Source organism: Coregonus clupeaformis, unplaced genomic scaffold (genome assembly GCF_020615455.1).
Source record: "Coregonus clupeaformis isolate EN_2021a unplaced genomic scaffold, ASM2061545v1 scaf1111, whole genome shotgun sequence".
Lineage (NCBI taxonomy): Eukaryota > Metazoa > Chordata > Actinopteri > Salmoniformes > Salmonidae > Coregonus > Coregonus clupeaformis.
Genome location: NW_025534565.1, coordinates 51,022 through 67,710, shown reverse-complemented (window position 1 = coordinate 67,710; position 16,689 = coordinate 51,022). Strand labels below are relative to the sequence as shown.

General features: G+C 45.4%; 1 protein-coding gene across 1 annotated transcript in view; it reads right to left on the bottom strand.

The window, feature by feature from the left end:
• The window catches only part of LOC121556210 (ATP-binding cassette sub-family C member 12), a 109,467-nt gene that overhangs the window by 61,956 nt on the left and 30,822 nt on the right, over window positions 1–16,689 (bottom strand). Inside the window, 2 exon segments of the mRNA XM_045217549.1 lie at window positions 3,040–3,192; window positions 8,515–8,639. Of these exon segments, the coding sequence (XP_045073484.1) occupies window positions 3,040–3,192; window positions 8,515–8,639 (278 nt within the window).

The following is a 16,689-nucleotide window of genomic DNA, read 5'->3' as shown; positions in this document are numbered from 1 at the left end:
GCGAAAAACAAGATGGTAGTGATGGTAACAGCCTGGTAAAACAAGATGGGTAGTGAGTGGTAACAGCCTGGTAAAAACAAGATGATAATGATGGTAACAGCCTGGTAAAAACAAGATGGTAGTGATGGTAACAGCCTGGTAAAAACAAGATGGTAGTGATGGTAAGAGCCTGGTAAAACAAGATGGTAGTGGGATGGTAACAGCCTGGTAAAAACAAGATGGTAGTGATGGTGAAGAGCCTGGTAAAAACAAGATGGTAGTGGATGGTAACAGCCTGGTAAAAACAAGATGGTAGTGATGGTAACAGCCTGCAAAAACAAGATGGTAGTGATGGTAACAGCCTGGCAAAACAAGATGGTAGTGATGGTAACAGCCTGGTAAAACAAGATGGGTAGTGATGGAAACAGCCTGGTAAAAACAAGATGGTAGTGATGGTAACAGCCTGGTCAAAACAAGATGGTAGTGATGGTAACAGCCTGGTAAAAACAAGATGGTAGTGATGGTAACAGCCTGGTAAAAACAAGATGGTAGTGATGGTAACAGCCTGGTAAAAACAAGATGGTAGTGATGGTAACAGCCTGGTCAAAAACGAGATGGTAGTGGATGGTAACAGCCGGTAAAAACAAGATGGTAGTGATGGTAACGGCCTGGTAAAAACAAGATGGTAGTGATGGTAACAGCCTGGTAAAAACAAGATGGTAGTGATGGCAACAGCCTGGTAAAAACAAGATGGTAGTGATGGTAACAGCCTGGTAAAAACAAGATGGTAGGTGATGGTAACAAAGCCTGGTAAAAACAAGATGGTAGTGATGGTAACAGCCTGGTAAAAACAAGATGGTAGTGATGGTAACAGCCTGATAAAAACAAGATGGTAATGATGGTAACAGCCTGGTAAAAACAAGATGATAATGATGGCAACAGCCTGGTAAAAACACAGTAAGAGACATGACTTTAAAGTACAGTACACACCACAAGACGGTTAGCCTTCTGAGCTAAAGGCCTTTCATTAGGTACTACTCACAGCTGACTATGTTAGCCTGCTGAGCTAAAGCCTAGGCATTAGGTACTACTCACAGCTGACTATGTTAGCCTGCTGAGCTAAAGCCTAGGCATTAGGTACTACTCACAGCTGACTATGTTAGCCCTCTGAGCTAAAGGCCTTTTAGTCGTTGTCCTGCTGAGCTAAAGCCTAGGCATTAGGTACCACCCACAGCCGGACTATGTTAGCCTGCTGAGCTAAAGGCCTTTAGGCACTCACCTACAGCTGACTATGTTAGCCCTCTGAGCTAAAGCCTAGGCACTAGGTACTACTCACAGCTGACTATGTTAGCCTTCTGAGCTAAAGGCTTTTCATTAGGTACACCACAGCTGACTATGTTAGCCCGCTGAGCTAAAGCTCAGGCATTACCACCCAGCTATGGTAGCTCGCTGAGCTAAAGACTAGCACTACTCACAGCTGACTATGTTAGCCCCTGAGCTAAAGACCTTCTCATTAGGTACTACTCACAGCTGACTATGTTAGCCTGCTGAGCTAAAGCTCTAGGCATTAGGTACCACTCACTACTGACTATGCTAGGCCTACTGAGCTCAAAAGACTAGGCATTACGTACCACTCACAGCTGACTATGTTAGCCCTCTGAGCTAAAAACTAGGCACTACTCACAGCTGACTATGTTAGCCCTCTGAGCCAAAGACTAGGCAACCACTCACAGCTGACTAATGTTAGCCCTCTGAGCTAAAGACTCAGGCACTACTCACAGCTGACTATGTTAGCCCTCTGAGCTAAAAAGACTAGGCACTAGCCTCACAGCGGACTATGTTAGCCCTCTGAGCTAAAGTGCCTTTGCAGTAGGTACTACTCACTGCTGACTATGTTAGCCTGCTGAGCTAAAGCCTAGGCATTGACGTACTACTCACAGCTGAGGGGCTGGCAGGGAAGCTTAGAGGGGTAAGGGCCGCGAACGTGAGGAACCGAAGTTGCCTGGTTAAAACTGGACACTAGGTGAAAACCGTCGGCGTGACTAAGCCCGACTTAGCCCAAATTGCCTATGGAGTCGCTTCGGATAACAGCTGACTGTAAACGACAAAAAACGCTAAGACTGAGGGACACTTCAGTAGTATGGCTACTAACAGCTGACAATGTTAGCCTGCTGAGCTAAAGCCCAGGAAATACGTACTACCACAGCTGACTATGTTAGCCCGCTGAGCTAGGAAGCTCAGGCATTACGTACTACTAACTGCTGACTGTTAGCCCGCTGAGCTAAAGCCTAGGCATTACGTACTACTAACTGCTGACTGTTAGCCCGCTGAGCTAAAGCCTAGGCATTACGTACTACTAACTGCTGACTGTTAGCCCGCTGAGCTAAAGCCTAGGCATTACGTACTACTCACAGCTGACTGTTAGCCCGCTGAGCTAAAGCCTAGGCATTACGTACTACTAAATGCTGACTAATATGTTATTAGGACTACGCATTAGGTATACTACTGACTATGACTAGACTATGTTAGCCCTATGAGCTAAAGACTATAGGCATTAGATACTACTCACTTCAGAAGTGATGAGGGTCAGGCCCAGCAGGGTGTTAGGACTAGGATTAGCTAGGATTAGTTGGGATTAGGACTAGGATAGCTACATTCACATTTACATTTACACTATTTAGCAGACGCTCTTATCCAGAGCGACTTACAAACTGGTGCATTCACCCTATAGCCAGTGGGATAACCACTTTACAATATGTTTTTTGGGTTGAAGGATTACTTTATCCTATCCCAGGTATTCCTAAAGAGGTGGGGTTTCAAGTGTCTCCGGAAGGTGGTGAGTGACTCCGCCGTCCTGGCGCCGTGAGGGAGCTTGTTCCACCATTGGGGGTGCCAGAGCAGCTGCAACAGTTTTGACTGGGCTGAGCGGGAACCGAAGCTTCCGCAGAGGTAGGGGAGCCAGCAGGCCAGAGGTGGATGAACGCAATGCGCCCCGCTTGGGTGTAGGGACTGATCTAGGGATTAGGACTAGGGATTAGGACTAGGGATTAGGTATACTACTCACTTCAGAGGTGCCGAGGGGCAGACCCAGCAGGGTGTGGACTACGAAGGTGAGGATGGTTGCCAGGGTGGGGATGATGGTTGTGATGGAGGAGTTAATACTCTGGGTGTAGCCGGCCGTCTCCAGCAGCTGCTTCTCATTCTTCCTGATGTCTGATGGGGAAACACAGGAGGGCAGATATGGTCTGCGTCCCAAATTTACATTTTACATTACATTTTACATCATTTAGCAGACGCTCTTATCCAGACAGTGAGAGACTTATTTCTGGAAAGGTGGATTTTTAGAAGTAGAAGTTCACACTGTCTGATTTTCAAGCAAATTTACTTCAGGACTGAGACTAGACCACTCAACAACACTCAACACCTATTGGAAAGCCATTCTGGTGAGTCTTTTGCATTAAAAATGTGTGTTATTGTCTTGCTGAAAAATACAACTATCCCAGGGTCTAGTTTTCAGAAGACTGAGGCAGATTTCCCTCTAACTCTCTACCTGGGCTTTGCTCCTTTCATATTTATTTTGATCCTGACAAACTCCCCAGTCCCTGCCGATGACAAGTATACCCATAACATGATGCTGCCACCACTCTGTGTTGGTTGTATTGGATTTGACCCAACCCTGTAGTTTTTAATTTAATGTATTTGCAGTGTTGTCTTGCAGTATTATTTAACAGCCTTGTTGCTAACAGAATAGATGATTTGGAGTGGATTTTTTTTTTAACACCGGCTTCTTTTTTTCACTTTGTTATACAGGCCAGTAAAATGCTGTGAATGCACTGTTGTTGATCCCTCTGTATTGTGGTGGCAGCATCATTTTACATTTACATTTTTGTCATTTAGCAGACACTCTTATCCAGAGCGACTTACAGTTAGTGAATACATATATATATATTTTTTTTTATTCTTTTCATTTTTTTTATTTTATTTTTATTTTTTATACTGGCCCCCCATGGGAATCGAACCCACAACCCTGACGCGTGCAAACGCCATGCCTATCAACTGAGCTGACATCCCTGCCGGCCTTTCCCTCCCTCCCTGGCGACGCTGGGCCAACACCAGTGCGCGCCCATGAGTCTCCCGGTCGCGGCCGGCTGCGACAGAGCCTGGATTCGAACCAGGATCTCTAGTGGCACGCAGTGCCTTAGACCACTGCGCAACTCAGGAGCATCATGTTATGAATATGCAAGAAGCAAAGCCCAGGTAAAAAGTTAGAGTGGAACCTGCCTCAGTCTTCTGAAAACTAGACCCTAGGAATAGGGTTGTATTTTTCTGCGGGACAATTACACACGTCTTTATGCAGAATACACATCAGAACGGCTTTCCAAGAGGTGTTGCGTGTTCTAGTCTCAGTCCTAACTTAAATCTTCTCAAAAAAGACACTGCAGAGACAAGGTTTAAATATCGCTGTCCATCAATGATTCCCGACCAAATATATATATAGAGTTTGAGAAATTGTGACGAAAACAATGAATATATGTTTCCCTAAGAGTTGTGCAGATTTGGTAGAATCGTATTCCAAATGATTCACAGCTGTACTGGCTGCCAAAGGTGCTTACACCAAGTATTAACTCTGATATTAATTTTTATTTCATTAATTTTTGTGGAACATTTTCTAAAACTTTCTTTCACTTAAGAAAATCTGGATTAGGTTGTGTAGATCTGTAGGATTTTAAAAAATAAAATATTTCATCAATCAATAAATCAATGTCTTGATAAGGCCCTATGACTTGCATTGTGTATATTATCAGTACATAGTAATTGGCCAATAAACACCTTCGGTATCCTCTCAGGATACCTTCTTAACATCCTGTGGTGACCCTACTCTTCCTTACACGGTTCAGTATCCCTCAAGATACCTTCTTAACATCCTGTGGTGACCCTACTCTTCCTTACGGAAGTTCAGTATCCTCTCAGGATACCTTTAACATCCTGTGGTGACCCTACTTTTCCTTACCGGGTTCAGTATCCTCTCAGGATCCTTCTTAACATCCTGTGGTGACCCTACTCTTCCTTACCGGTTCAGTATCCTCAGGATACCTTCTTAACATCCTGTGGTGACCCTACTCTTCCTTACCGGTTCAGTATCCTCTCAGGATACCTCTTAACATCCTGTGGTGACCCTACTCTTCCTTACCGGTTCAGTATCCTCTCAGGATACCTTCTTAACATCCTGTGGTGACCCTACTCTTCCTTACCGGTTCAGTATCCTCTCAGGATACCTTCTTAACATCCTGTGGTGACCCTACTCTTCCTTACCGGTTCAGTATCCTCTCAGGATACCTTCTTAACATCCTGTGGTGACCCTACTCTTCCTTACCGGGTTCAGTATCCTCTCAGGATACCTTCTTAACATCCTGTGGTGACCCTACTCTTCCTTACCGGTTCAGTATCCTCTCAGGATACCTTCTTAACATCCTGTGGTGACCCTACTCTTCCTTACGGTTCAGTATCCTCCAGGATACCTTCTTAACATCCTGTGGTGACCCTACTCTTCCTTACCGGTTCAGTATCCTCTCAGGATACCTTCTTAACATCCTGTGGTGACCCTACTCTTCCTTACCGGTTCAGTATCCTCTCAGGATACCTTCTTAACATCCTGTGGTGACCCTACTCTTCCTTACCGGTTCAGTATCCTCTCAGGATACCTTCTTAACATCCTGTGGTGACCCTACTTTCCTTACCGGTTCAGTATCCTCTCAGGATACCTTCTTAACATCCTGTGGTGACCCTACTCTTCCTTACCGGTTCAGTATCCTCTCAGGATACCTTCTTAACATCCTGTGGTGACCCTACTCTTCCTTACCGGTTCAGTATCCTCTCAGGATACCTTCTTAACATCCTGTGGTGACCCTACTCTTCCTTACCGGGTTCAGTATCCTCTCAGGATACCTTCTTAACATCCTGTGGTGACCCTACTCTTCCTTACAGGTTCAGTATCCTCTCAGGATACCTTCTTAACATCCTGTGGTGACCCTACTCTTCCTTACCGGTTCAGTATCCTCTCAGGATACCTTCTGAACATCCTGTGTTGACCCCTACTCTTCCTTACCGGTTCAGTATCCTCTCAGGATACCTTCTTAACATCCTGTGGTGACCCTACTCTTCCTTACCGGTTCAGTATCCTCTCAGGATACCTTCTTAACATCCTGTGGTGACCCTACTCTTCCTTACCGGGTTCAGTATCCTCTCAGGATACCTTCTTAACATCCTGTGGTGACCCTACTCTTCCTTACCGGTTCAGTATCCTCTCAGGATACCTTCTTAACATCCTGTGGTGACCCTACTCTTCCTTACCCGGTTCAGTATCCTCTCAGGATACCTTCTAACATCCTGTGGTGACCCTACTCTTCCTTACCGGTTCAGTATCCTCTCAGGATACCTTCTTAACATCCTGTGGACCCTACTCTTCCTTACCGGTTCAGTATCCTCTCAGGATACCTTCTTAACATCCTGTGGTGACCCTACTCTTCCCTTACCGGGTTCAGTATCCTTCTCAGGATACCTTCTTAACATCCTGTGGTGACCCTACTCTTCCTTAACGGTTCAGTATCCTCTCAGGATACCTTCTTAACATCCTGTGGTGACCCTACTCTTCCTTACTGGTTCAGTATCCTCTCAGGATACCTTCTTAACATCCTGTGGTGACCCTACTCTTCCTTACCGGTTCAGTATCCTCTCAGGATACCTTCTTAACATCCTGTGGTGACCCTACTCTTCCCTCACCGGGTTCAGTATCCTCTCAGGATACCTTTAACATCCTGTGGTGACCCTACTCTTCCTACCGGTTCAGTATCCTCTCAGGATACCTTCTTAACATCCTGTGGTGACCCTACTCTTCCTTACCGGTTCAGTATCCTCTCAGGATACCTTCTTAACATCCTGTGGTGACCCTACTCTTCCTTACACGGTTCAGTATCCTCTCAGGATACCTTCTTAACATCCTGTGGTGACCCTACTCTTCCTTACGGGTTCAGTATCCTCTCAGGATACCTTCTTAACATCCTGTGGTGACCCTACTCTTCCTTACCGGTTCAGTATCCTCTCAGGATACCTTCAACATCCTGTGGTGACCCTACTCTTCTACCGGTTCAGTATCCTCTCAGGATACCTTCTTAACATCCTGTGGTGACCCTACTCTTCCTACCGTTCAGTATCCTCTCAGGATACCTTCTTAACATCCTGTGGTGACCCTACTCTTCCTTACCGGTTCAGTATCCTCTAGGATACCTTCTTAACATCCTGTGGTGACCCCTACTCTTCCTGTTCAGTATCCTCTCAGGATACCTTCTTAACATCCTGTGGTGACCCTACTCTTCCTTACCGGGTTCAGTATCCTCTCAGGATACCTTCTTAACATCCTGTGGTGACCCTACTCTTCCACCGGTTCAGTATCCTCTCAGGATACCTTCTTAACATCCTGTGGTGACCCTACTCTTCCTTACCGGTTTCAGTATCCTCTCAGGATACCTTCTTAACATCCTGTGGTGACCCTACTCTTCCTTACCGGTTCAGTATCCTCTCAGGATACCTTCTTAACATCCTGTGGTGACCCTACTCTTCCTTACCGTTCAGTATCCTCTCAGGATACCTTCTTAACATCCTGTGGTGACCCTACTCTTCCTTACCGGTTCAGTATCCTCTCAGGATACCTTCTTAACATCCTGTGGTGACCCTTACTCTTTCCTTACCGGTTCAGTATCCTCTCAGGATACCTTCTTAACATCCTGTGGTGACCCTACTCTTCCCTTACCGGTTCAGTATCCTCTCAGGATACCTTCTTAACATCCTGTGGTGACCCTACTCTTCCTTACGGTTCAGCATCCTCTCAGGATACCTTCTTAACATCCTGTGGTGACCCTACTCTTCCTTACGGTTCAGTATCCTCTCAGGATACCTTCTTAACATCCTGTGGTGACCCTTACCTTCCTTACCGGTTCAGTATCCTCTCAGGATACCTTCTTAACATCCTGTGGTGACCTACTCTTCCTTACCGGTTCAGTATCCTCTCAGGATACCTTCTTAACATCCTGTGGTGACCTACTCTTCCTTACCGGTTCAGTATCCTCTCAGGATACCTTCTTAACATCCTGTGGTGACCCTACTCTTCCTTACCGGTTCAGTATCCTCTCAGGATACCTTCTTAACATCCTGTGGTGACCCTACTCTTCCTTACGGGTTCAGTATCCTCTCAGGATACCTTCTTAACATCCTGTGGTGACCCTACTCTTCCTTACGGGTTCAGTATCCTCTCAGGATACCTTCTTAACATCCTGTGGTGACCCTACTCTTCCTTACCGGTTCAGTACTCCTCTCAGGATACCTTCTTAACATCCTGTGGTGACCCTACTCTTCCTTACCGGGTTCAGTATCCTCTCAGGATACCTTCTTAACATCCTGTGGTGACCCTACTCTTCCTACCGGTTCAGTATCCTCTCAGGATACCTTCTTAACATCCTGTGGTGACCCTCTCTTCCTTACCGGTGATTTTCTTCTCGAAGGAGGTCTCCCAGGCATACATCTTGATGAGTTTGATGCAGGTGAGAACCTCGTTCATGGTGCGGACACGAGTGTCTGTGACGCTCACCGCTTTCCTCCTGAACATACTTGATCAGTCTGGCCATGGCAAACTACAGACAACACAACAACATACTGGTCAGTCTGGCCATGGTAAACTACAGACAACACAACAACATACTGGTCAGTCTGGCCATGCTAAACTACAGACAACACAACAACATACTGGTCAGTCTGGCCATGGCAAACTACAGACAACACAACAACATACTGGTCAGTCTGGCCATGGTAAACTACAGACAACACAACAACATACTGGTCAGTCTGGCCATGGTAAACTACAGACAACACAACAACATACTGGTCAGTCTGGCCATGCTAAACTACAGACAACACAACAACATACTGGTCAGTCTGGCCATGGTAAACTACAGACAACACAACAACATACTGGTCAGTCTGGCCGCCAGACAACAACATACTGCATCACAGACAACACAACAACATACTGGTCAGTCTGGCCATGGTAAACTACAGACAACACAACAACATACTGGTCAGTCTGGCCATGGTAAACTACAGACAACACAACAACATACTGGTCAGTCTGGCCATGGTAAACTACAGACAACACAACAACATACTGGTCAGTCTGGCCATGGTAAACTACAGACAACACAACAACATACTGGTCAGTCTGGCCATGGTAAACTACAGACAACACAACAACATACTGGTCAGTCTGGCCATGGCTAAACTACAGACAACACAACAACATACTGGTCAGTCTGGCCATGGCAAACTACAGACAACACAACAACATACTGGTCAGTCTGGCCATGGTAAACTACAGACAACACAACAACATACTGGTCAGTCTGGCCATGGCAAACTACAGACAACACAACAACATACTGGTCAGTCTGGCCATGCTAAACTACAGACAACACAACAACATACTGGTCAGTCTGGCCATGCTAAACTACAGACAACACAACAACATACTGGTCAGTCTGGCCATGGTAAACTACAGACAACACAACAACATACTGGTCAGTCTGGCCATGGTAAACTACAGACAACACAACAACATACTGGTCAGTCTGGCCATGGTAAACTACAGACAACACAACAACATACTGGTCAGTCTGGCCATGCTAAACTACAGACAACACAACAACATACTGGTCAGTCTGGCCATGGTAAACTACAGACAACACAACAACATACTGGTCAGTCTGGCCATGGTAAACTACAGACAACACAACAACATACTGGTCAGTCTGGCCATGGTAAACTACAGACAACACAACAACATACTGGTCAGTCTGGCCATGGCAAACTACAGACAACACAACAACATACTGGTCAGTCTGGCCATGGTAAACTACAGACAACACAACAACATACTGGTCAGTCTGGCCATGGCAAACTACAGACAACACAACAACATACTGGTCAGTCTGGCCATGGTAAACTACAGACAACACAACAACATACTGGTCAGTCTGGCCATGGCAAACTACAGACAACACAACAACATACTGGTCAGTCTGGCCATGCTAAACTACAGACAACACAACAACATACTGGTCAGTCTGGCCATGGCAAACTACAGACAACACAACAACATACTGGTCAGTCTGGCCATGGTAAACTACAGACAACACAACAACATACTGGTCAGTCTGGCCATGGTAAACTACAGACAACACAACAACATACTGGTCAGTCTGGCCATGGTAAACTACAGACAACACAACAACATACTGGTCAGTCTGGCCATGGTAAACTACAGACAACACAACAACATACTGGTCAGTCTGGCCATGGTAAACTACAGACAACACAACAACATACTGGTCAGTCTGGCCATGGTAAACTACAGACAACACAACAACATACTGGTCAGTCTGGCCATGGTAAACTACAGACAACACAACAACATACTGGTCAGTCTGGCCATGGTAAACTACAGACAACACAACAACATACTGGTCAGTCTGGCCATGGTAAACTACAGACAACACAACAACATACTGGTCAGTCTGGCCATGGTAAACTACAGACAACACAACAACATACTGGTCAGTCTGGCCATGGCAAACTACAGACAACACAACAACATACTGGTCAGTCTGGCCATGGTAAACTACAGACAACACAACAACATACTGGTCAGTCTGGCCATGGCAAACTACAGACAACACAACAACATACTGGTCAGTCTGGCCATGGTAAACTACAGACAACACAACAACATACTGGTCAGTCTGGCCATGGTAAACTACAGACAACACAACAACATACTGGTCAGTCTGGCCATGGTAAACTACAGACAACACAACAACATACTGGTCAGTCTGGCCATGGTAAACTACAGACAACACAACAACATACTGGTCAGTCTGGCCATGGTAAACTACAGACAACACAACAACATACTGGTCAGTCTGGCCATGGTAAACTACAGACAACACAACAACATACTGGTCAGTCTGGCCATGGTAAACTACAGACAACACAACAACATACTGGTCAGTCTGGCCATGGTAAACTACAGACAACACAACAACATACTGGTCAGTCTGGCCATGGTAAACTACAGACAACACAACAACATACTGGTCAGTCTGGCCATGCTAAACTACAGACAACACAACAACATACTGGTCAGTCTGGCCATGGCAAACTACAGACAACACAACAACATACTGGTCAGTCTGGCCATGCTAAACTACAGACAACACAACAACATACTGGTCAGTCTGGCCATGGCAAACTACAGACAACACAACAACATACTGGTCAGTCTGGCCATGGTAAACTACAGACAACACAACAACATACTGGTCAGTCTGGCCATGGCAAACTACAGACAACACAACAACATACTGGTCAGTCTGGCCATGGTAAACTACAGACAACACAACAACATACTGGTCAGTCTGGCCATGGTAAACTACAGACAACACAACAACATACTGGTCAGTCTGGCCATGGTAAACTACAGACAACACAACAACATACTGGTCAGTCTGGCCATGGTAAACTACAGACAACACAACAACATACTGGTCAGTCTGGCCATGGTAAACTACAGACAACACAACAACATACTGGTCAGTCTGGCCATGGTAAACTACAGACAACACAACAACATACTGGTCAGTCTGGCCATGGTAAACTACAGACAACACAACAACATACTGGTCAGTCTGGCCATGGTAAACTACAGACAACACAACAACATACTGGTCAGTCTGGCCATGGCAAACTACAGACAACACAACAACATACTGGTCAGTCTGGCCATGGTAAACTACAGACAACACAACAACATACTGGTCAGTCTGGCCATGGTAAACTACAGACAACACAACAACATACTGGTCAGTCTGGCCATGCTAAACTACAGACAACACAACAACATACTGGTCAGTCTGGCCATGGTAAACTACAGACAACACAACAACATACTGGTCAGTCTGGCCATGGTAAACTACAGACAACACAACAACATACTGGTCAGTCTGGCCATGGTAAACTACAGACAACACAACAACATACTGGTCAGTCTGGCCATGGTAAACTACAGACAACACAACAACATACTGGTCAGTCTGGCCATGCTAAACTACAGACAACACAACAACATACTGGTCAGTCTGGCCATGGTAAACTACAGACAACACAACAACATACTGGTCAGTCTGGCCATGGTAAACTACAGACAACACAACAACATACTGGTCAGTCTGGCCATGGTAAACTACAGACAACACAACAACATACTGGTCAGTCTGGCCATGGTAAACTACAGACAACACAACAACATACTGGTCAGTCTGGCCATGCTAAACTACAGACAACACAACAACATACTGGTCAGTCTGGCCATGGTAAACTACAGACAACACAACAACATACTGGTCAGTCTGGCCATGGTAAACTACAGACAACACAACAACATACTGGTCAGTCTGGCCATGGTAAACTACAGACAACACAACAACATACTGGTCAGTCTGGCCATGGTAAACTACAGACAACACAACAACATACTGGTCAGTCTGGCCATGGTAAACTACAGACAACACAACAACATACTGGTCAGTCTGGCCATGGTAAACTACAGACAACACAACAACATACTGGTCAGTCTGGCCATGGCAAACTACAGACAACACAACAACATACTGGTCAGTCTGGCCATGGTAAACTACAGACAACACAACAACATACTGGTCAGTCTGGCCATGGTAAACTACAGACAACACAACAACATACTGGTCAGTCTGGCCATGCTAAACTACAGACAACACAACAACATACTGGTCAGTCTGGCCATGGCAAACTACAGACAACACAACAACATACTGGTCAGTCTGGCCATGGTAAACTACAGACAACACAACAACATACTGGTCAGTCTGGCCATGGTAAACTACAGACAACACAACAACATACTGGTCAGTCTGGCCATGGCAAACTACAGACAACACAACAACATACTGGTCAGTCTGGCCATGGTAAACTACAGACAACACAACAACATACTGGTCAGTCTGGCCATGGTAAACTACAGACAACACAACAACATACTGGTCAGTCTGGCCATGGTAAACTACAGACAACACAACAACATACTGGTCAGTCTGGCCATGGTAAACTACAGACAACACAACAACATACTGGTCAGTCTGGCCATGGTAAACTACAGACAACACAACAACATACTGGTCAGTCTGGCCATGGTAAACTACAGACAACACAACAACATACTGGTCAGTCTGGCCATGGTAAACTACAGACAACACAACAACATACTGGTCAGTCTGGCCATGGTAAACTACAGACAACACAACAACATACTGGTCAGTCTGGCCATGGTAAACTACAGACAACACAACAACATACTGGTCAGTCTGGCCATGGTAAACTACAGACAACACAACAACATACTGGTCAGTCTGGCCATGGTAAACTACAGACAACACAACAACATACTGGTCAGTCTGGCCATGGTAAACTACAGACAACACAACAACATACTGGTCAGTCTGGCCATGGTAAACTACAGACAACACAACAACATACTGGTCAGTCTGGCCATGGTAAACTACAGACAACACAACAACATACTGGTCAGTCTGGCCATGCTAAACTACAGACAACACAACAACATACTGGTCAGTCTGGCCATGGTAAACTACAGACAACACAACAACATACTGGTCAGTCTGGCCATGGTAAACTACAGACAACACAACAACATACTGGTCAGTCTGGCCATGGTAAACTACAGACAACACAACAACATACTGGTCAGTCTGGCCATGGTAAACTACAGACAACACAACAACATACTGGTCAGTCTGGCCATGGTAAACTACAGACAACACAACAACATACTGGTCAGTCTGGCCATGGCAAACTACAGACAACACAACAACATACTGGTCAGTCTGGCCATGGTAAACTACAGACAACACAACAACATACTGGTCAGTCTGGCCATGGTAAACTACAGACAACACAACAACATACTGGTCAGTCTGGCCATGGTAAACTACAGACAACACAACAACATACTGGTCAGTCTGGCCATGGTAAACTACAGACAACACAACAACATACTGGTCAGTCTGGCCATGCTAAACTACAGACAACACAACAACATACTGGTCAGTCTGGCCATGGTAAACTACAGACAACACAACAACATACTGGTCAGTCTGGCCATGGTAAACTACAGACAACACAACAACATACTGGTCAGTCTGGCCATGGTAAACTACAGACAACACAACAACATACTGGTCAGTCTGGCCATGGTAAACTACAGACAACACAACAACATACTGGTCAGTCTGGCCATGGTAAACTACAGACAACACAACAACATACTGGTCAGTCTGGCCATGGTAAACTACAGACAACACAACAACATACTGGTCAGTCTGGCCATGGCAAACTACAGACAACACAACAACATACTGGTCAGTCTGGCCATGGTAAACTACAGACAACACAACAACATACTGGTCAGTCTGGCCATGGTAAACTACAGACAACACAACAACATACTGGTCAGTCTGGCCATGGCAAACTACAGACAACACAACAACATACTGGTCAGTCTGGCCATGGTAAACTACAGACAACACAACAACATACTGGTCAGTCTGGCCATGGTAAACTACAGACAACACAACAACATACTGGTCAGTCTGGCCATGCGTAAACTACAGACAACACAACAACATACTGGTCAGTCTGGCCATGGCAAACTACAGACAACACAACAACATACTGGTCAGTCTGGCCATGGTAAACTACAGACAACACAACAACATACTGGTCAGTCTGGCCATGGTAAACTACAGACAACACAACAACATACTGGTCAGTCTGGCCATGGTAAACTACAGACAACACAACAACATACTGGTCAGTCTGGCCATGGTAAACTACAGACAACACAACAACATACTGGTCAGTCTGGCCATGGTAAACTACAGACAACACAACAACATACTGGTCAGTCTGGCCATGGTAAACTACAGACAACACAACAACATACTGGTCAGTCTGGCCATGGTAAACTACAGACAACACAACAACATACTGGTCAGTCTGGCCATGGTAAACTACAGACAACACAACAACATACTGGTCAGTCTGGCCATGGTAAACTACAGACAACACAACAACATACTGGTCAGTCTGGCCATGGTAAACTACAGACAACACAACAACATACTGGTCAGTCTGGCCATGGCAAACTACAGACAACACAACAACATACTGGTCAGTCTGGCCATGGTAAACTACAGACAACACAACAACATACTGGTCAGTCTGGCCATGGTAAACTACAGACAACACAACAACATACTGGTCAGTCTGGCCATGCTAAACTACAGACAACACAACAACATACTGGTCAGTCTGGCCATGGTAAACTACAGACAACACAACAACATACTGGTCAGTCTGGCCATGGTAAACTACAGACAACACAACAACATACTGGTCAGTCTGGCCATGGTAAACTACAGACAACACAACAACATACTGGTCAGTCTGGCCATGGTAAACTACAGACAACACAACAACATACTGGTCAGTCTGGCCATGGTAAACTACAGACAACACAACAACATACTGGCCAGTCTGGCCATGGCAAACTACAGACAACACAACAACATACTGGTCAGTCTGGCCATGGTAAACTACAGACAACACAACAACATACTGGTCAGTCTGGCCATGGTAAACTACAGACAACACAACAACATACTGGTCAGTCTGGCCATGGTAAACTACAGACAACACAACAACATACTGGTCAGTCTGGCCATGGTAAACTACAGACAACACAACAACATACTGGTCAGTCTGGCCATGGTAAACTACAGACAACACAACAACATACTGGTCAGTCTGGCCATGCTAAACTACAGACAACACAACAACATACTGGTCAGTCTGGCCATGGTAAACTACAGACAACACAACAACATACTGGTCAGTCTGGCCATGGTAAACTACAGACAACACAACAACATACTGGTCAGTCTGGCCATGGTAAACTACAGACAACACAACAACATACTGGTCAGTCTGGCCATGGTAAACTACAGACAACACAACAACATACTGGTCAGTCTGGCCATGGTAAACTACAGACAACACAACAACATACTGGTCAGTCTGGCCATGGTAAACTACAGACAACACAACAACATACTGGTCAGTCTGGCCATGGCTAAACTACAGACAACACAACAACATACTGGTCAGTCTGGCCATGGTAAACTACAGACAACACAACAACATACTGGTCAGTCTGGCCATGGTAAACTACAGACAACACAACAACATACTGGTCAGTCTGGCCATGGTAAACTACAGACAACACAACAACATACTGGTCAGTCTGGCCATGGTAAACTACAGACAACACAACAACATACTGGTCAGTCTGGCCATGGTAAACTACAGACAACACAACAACATACTGGTCAGTCTGGCCATGGTAAACTACAGACAACACAACAACATACTGGTCAGTCTGGCCATGGTAAACTACAGACAACACAACAACATACTGGTCAGTCTGGCCATGGTAAA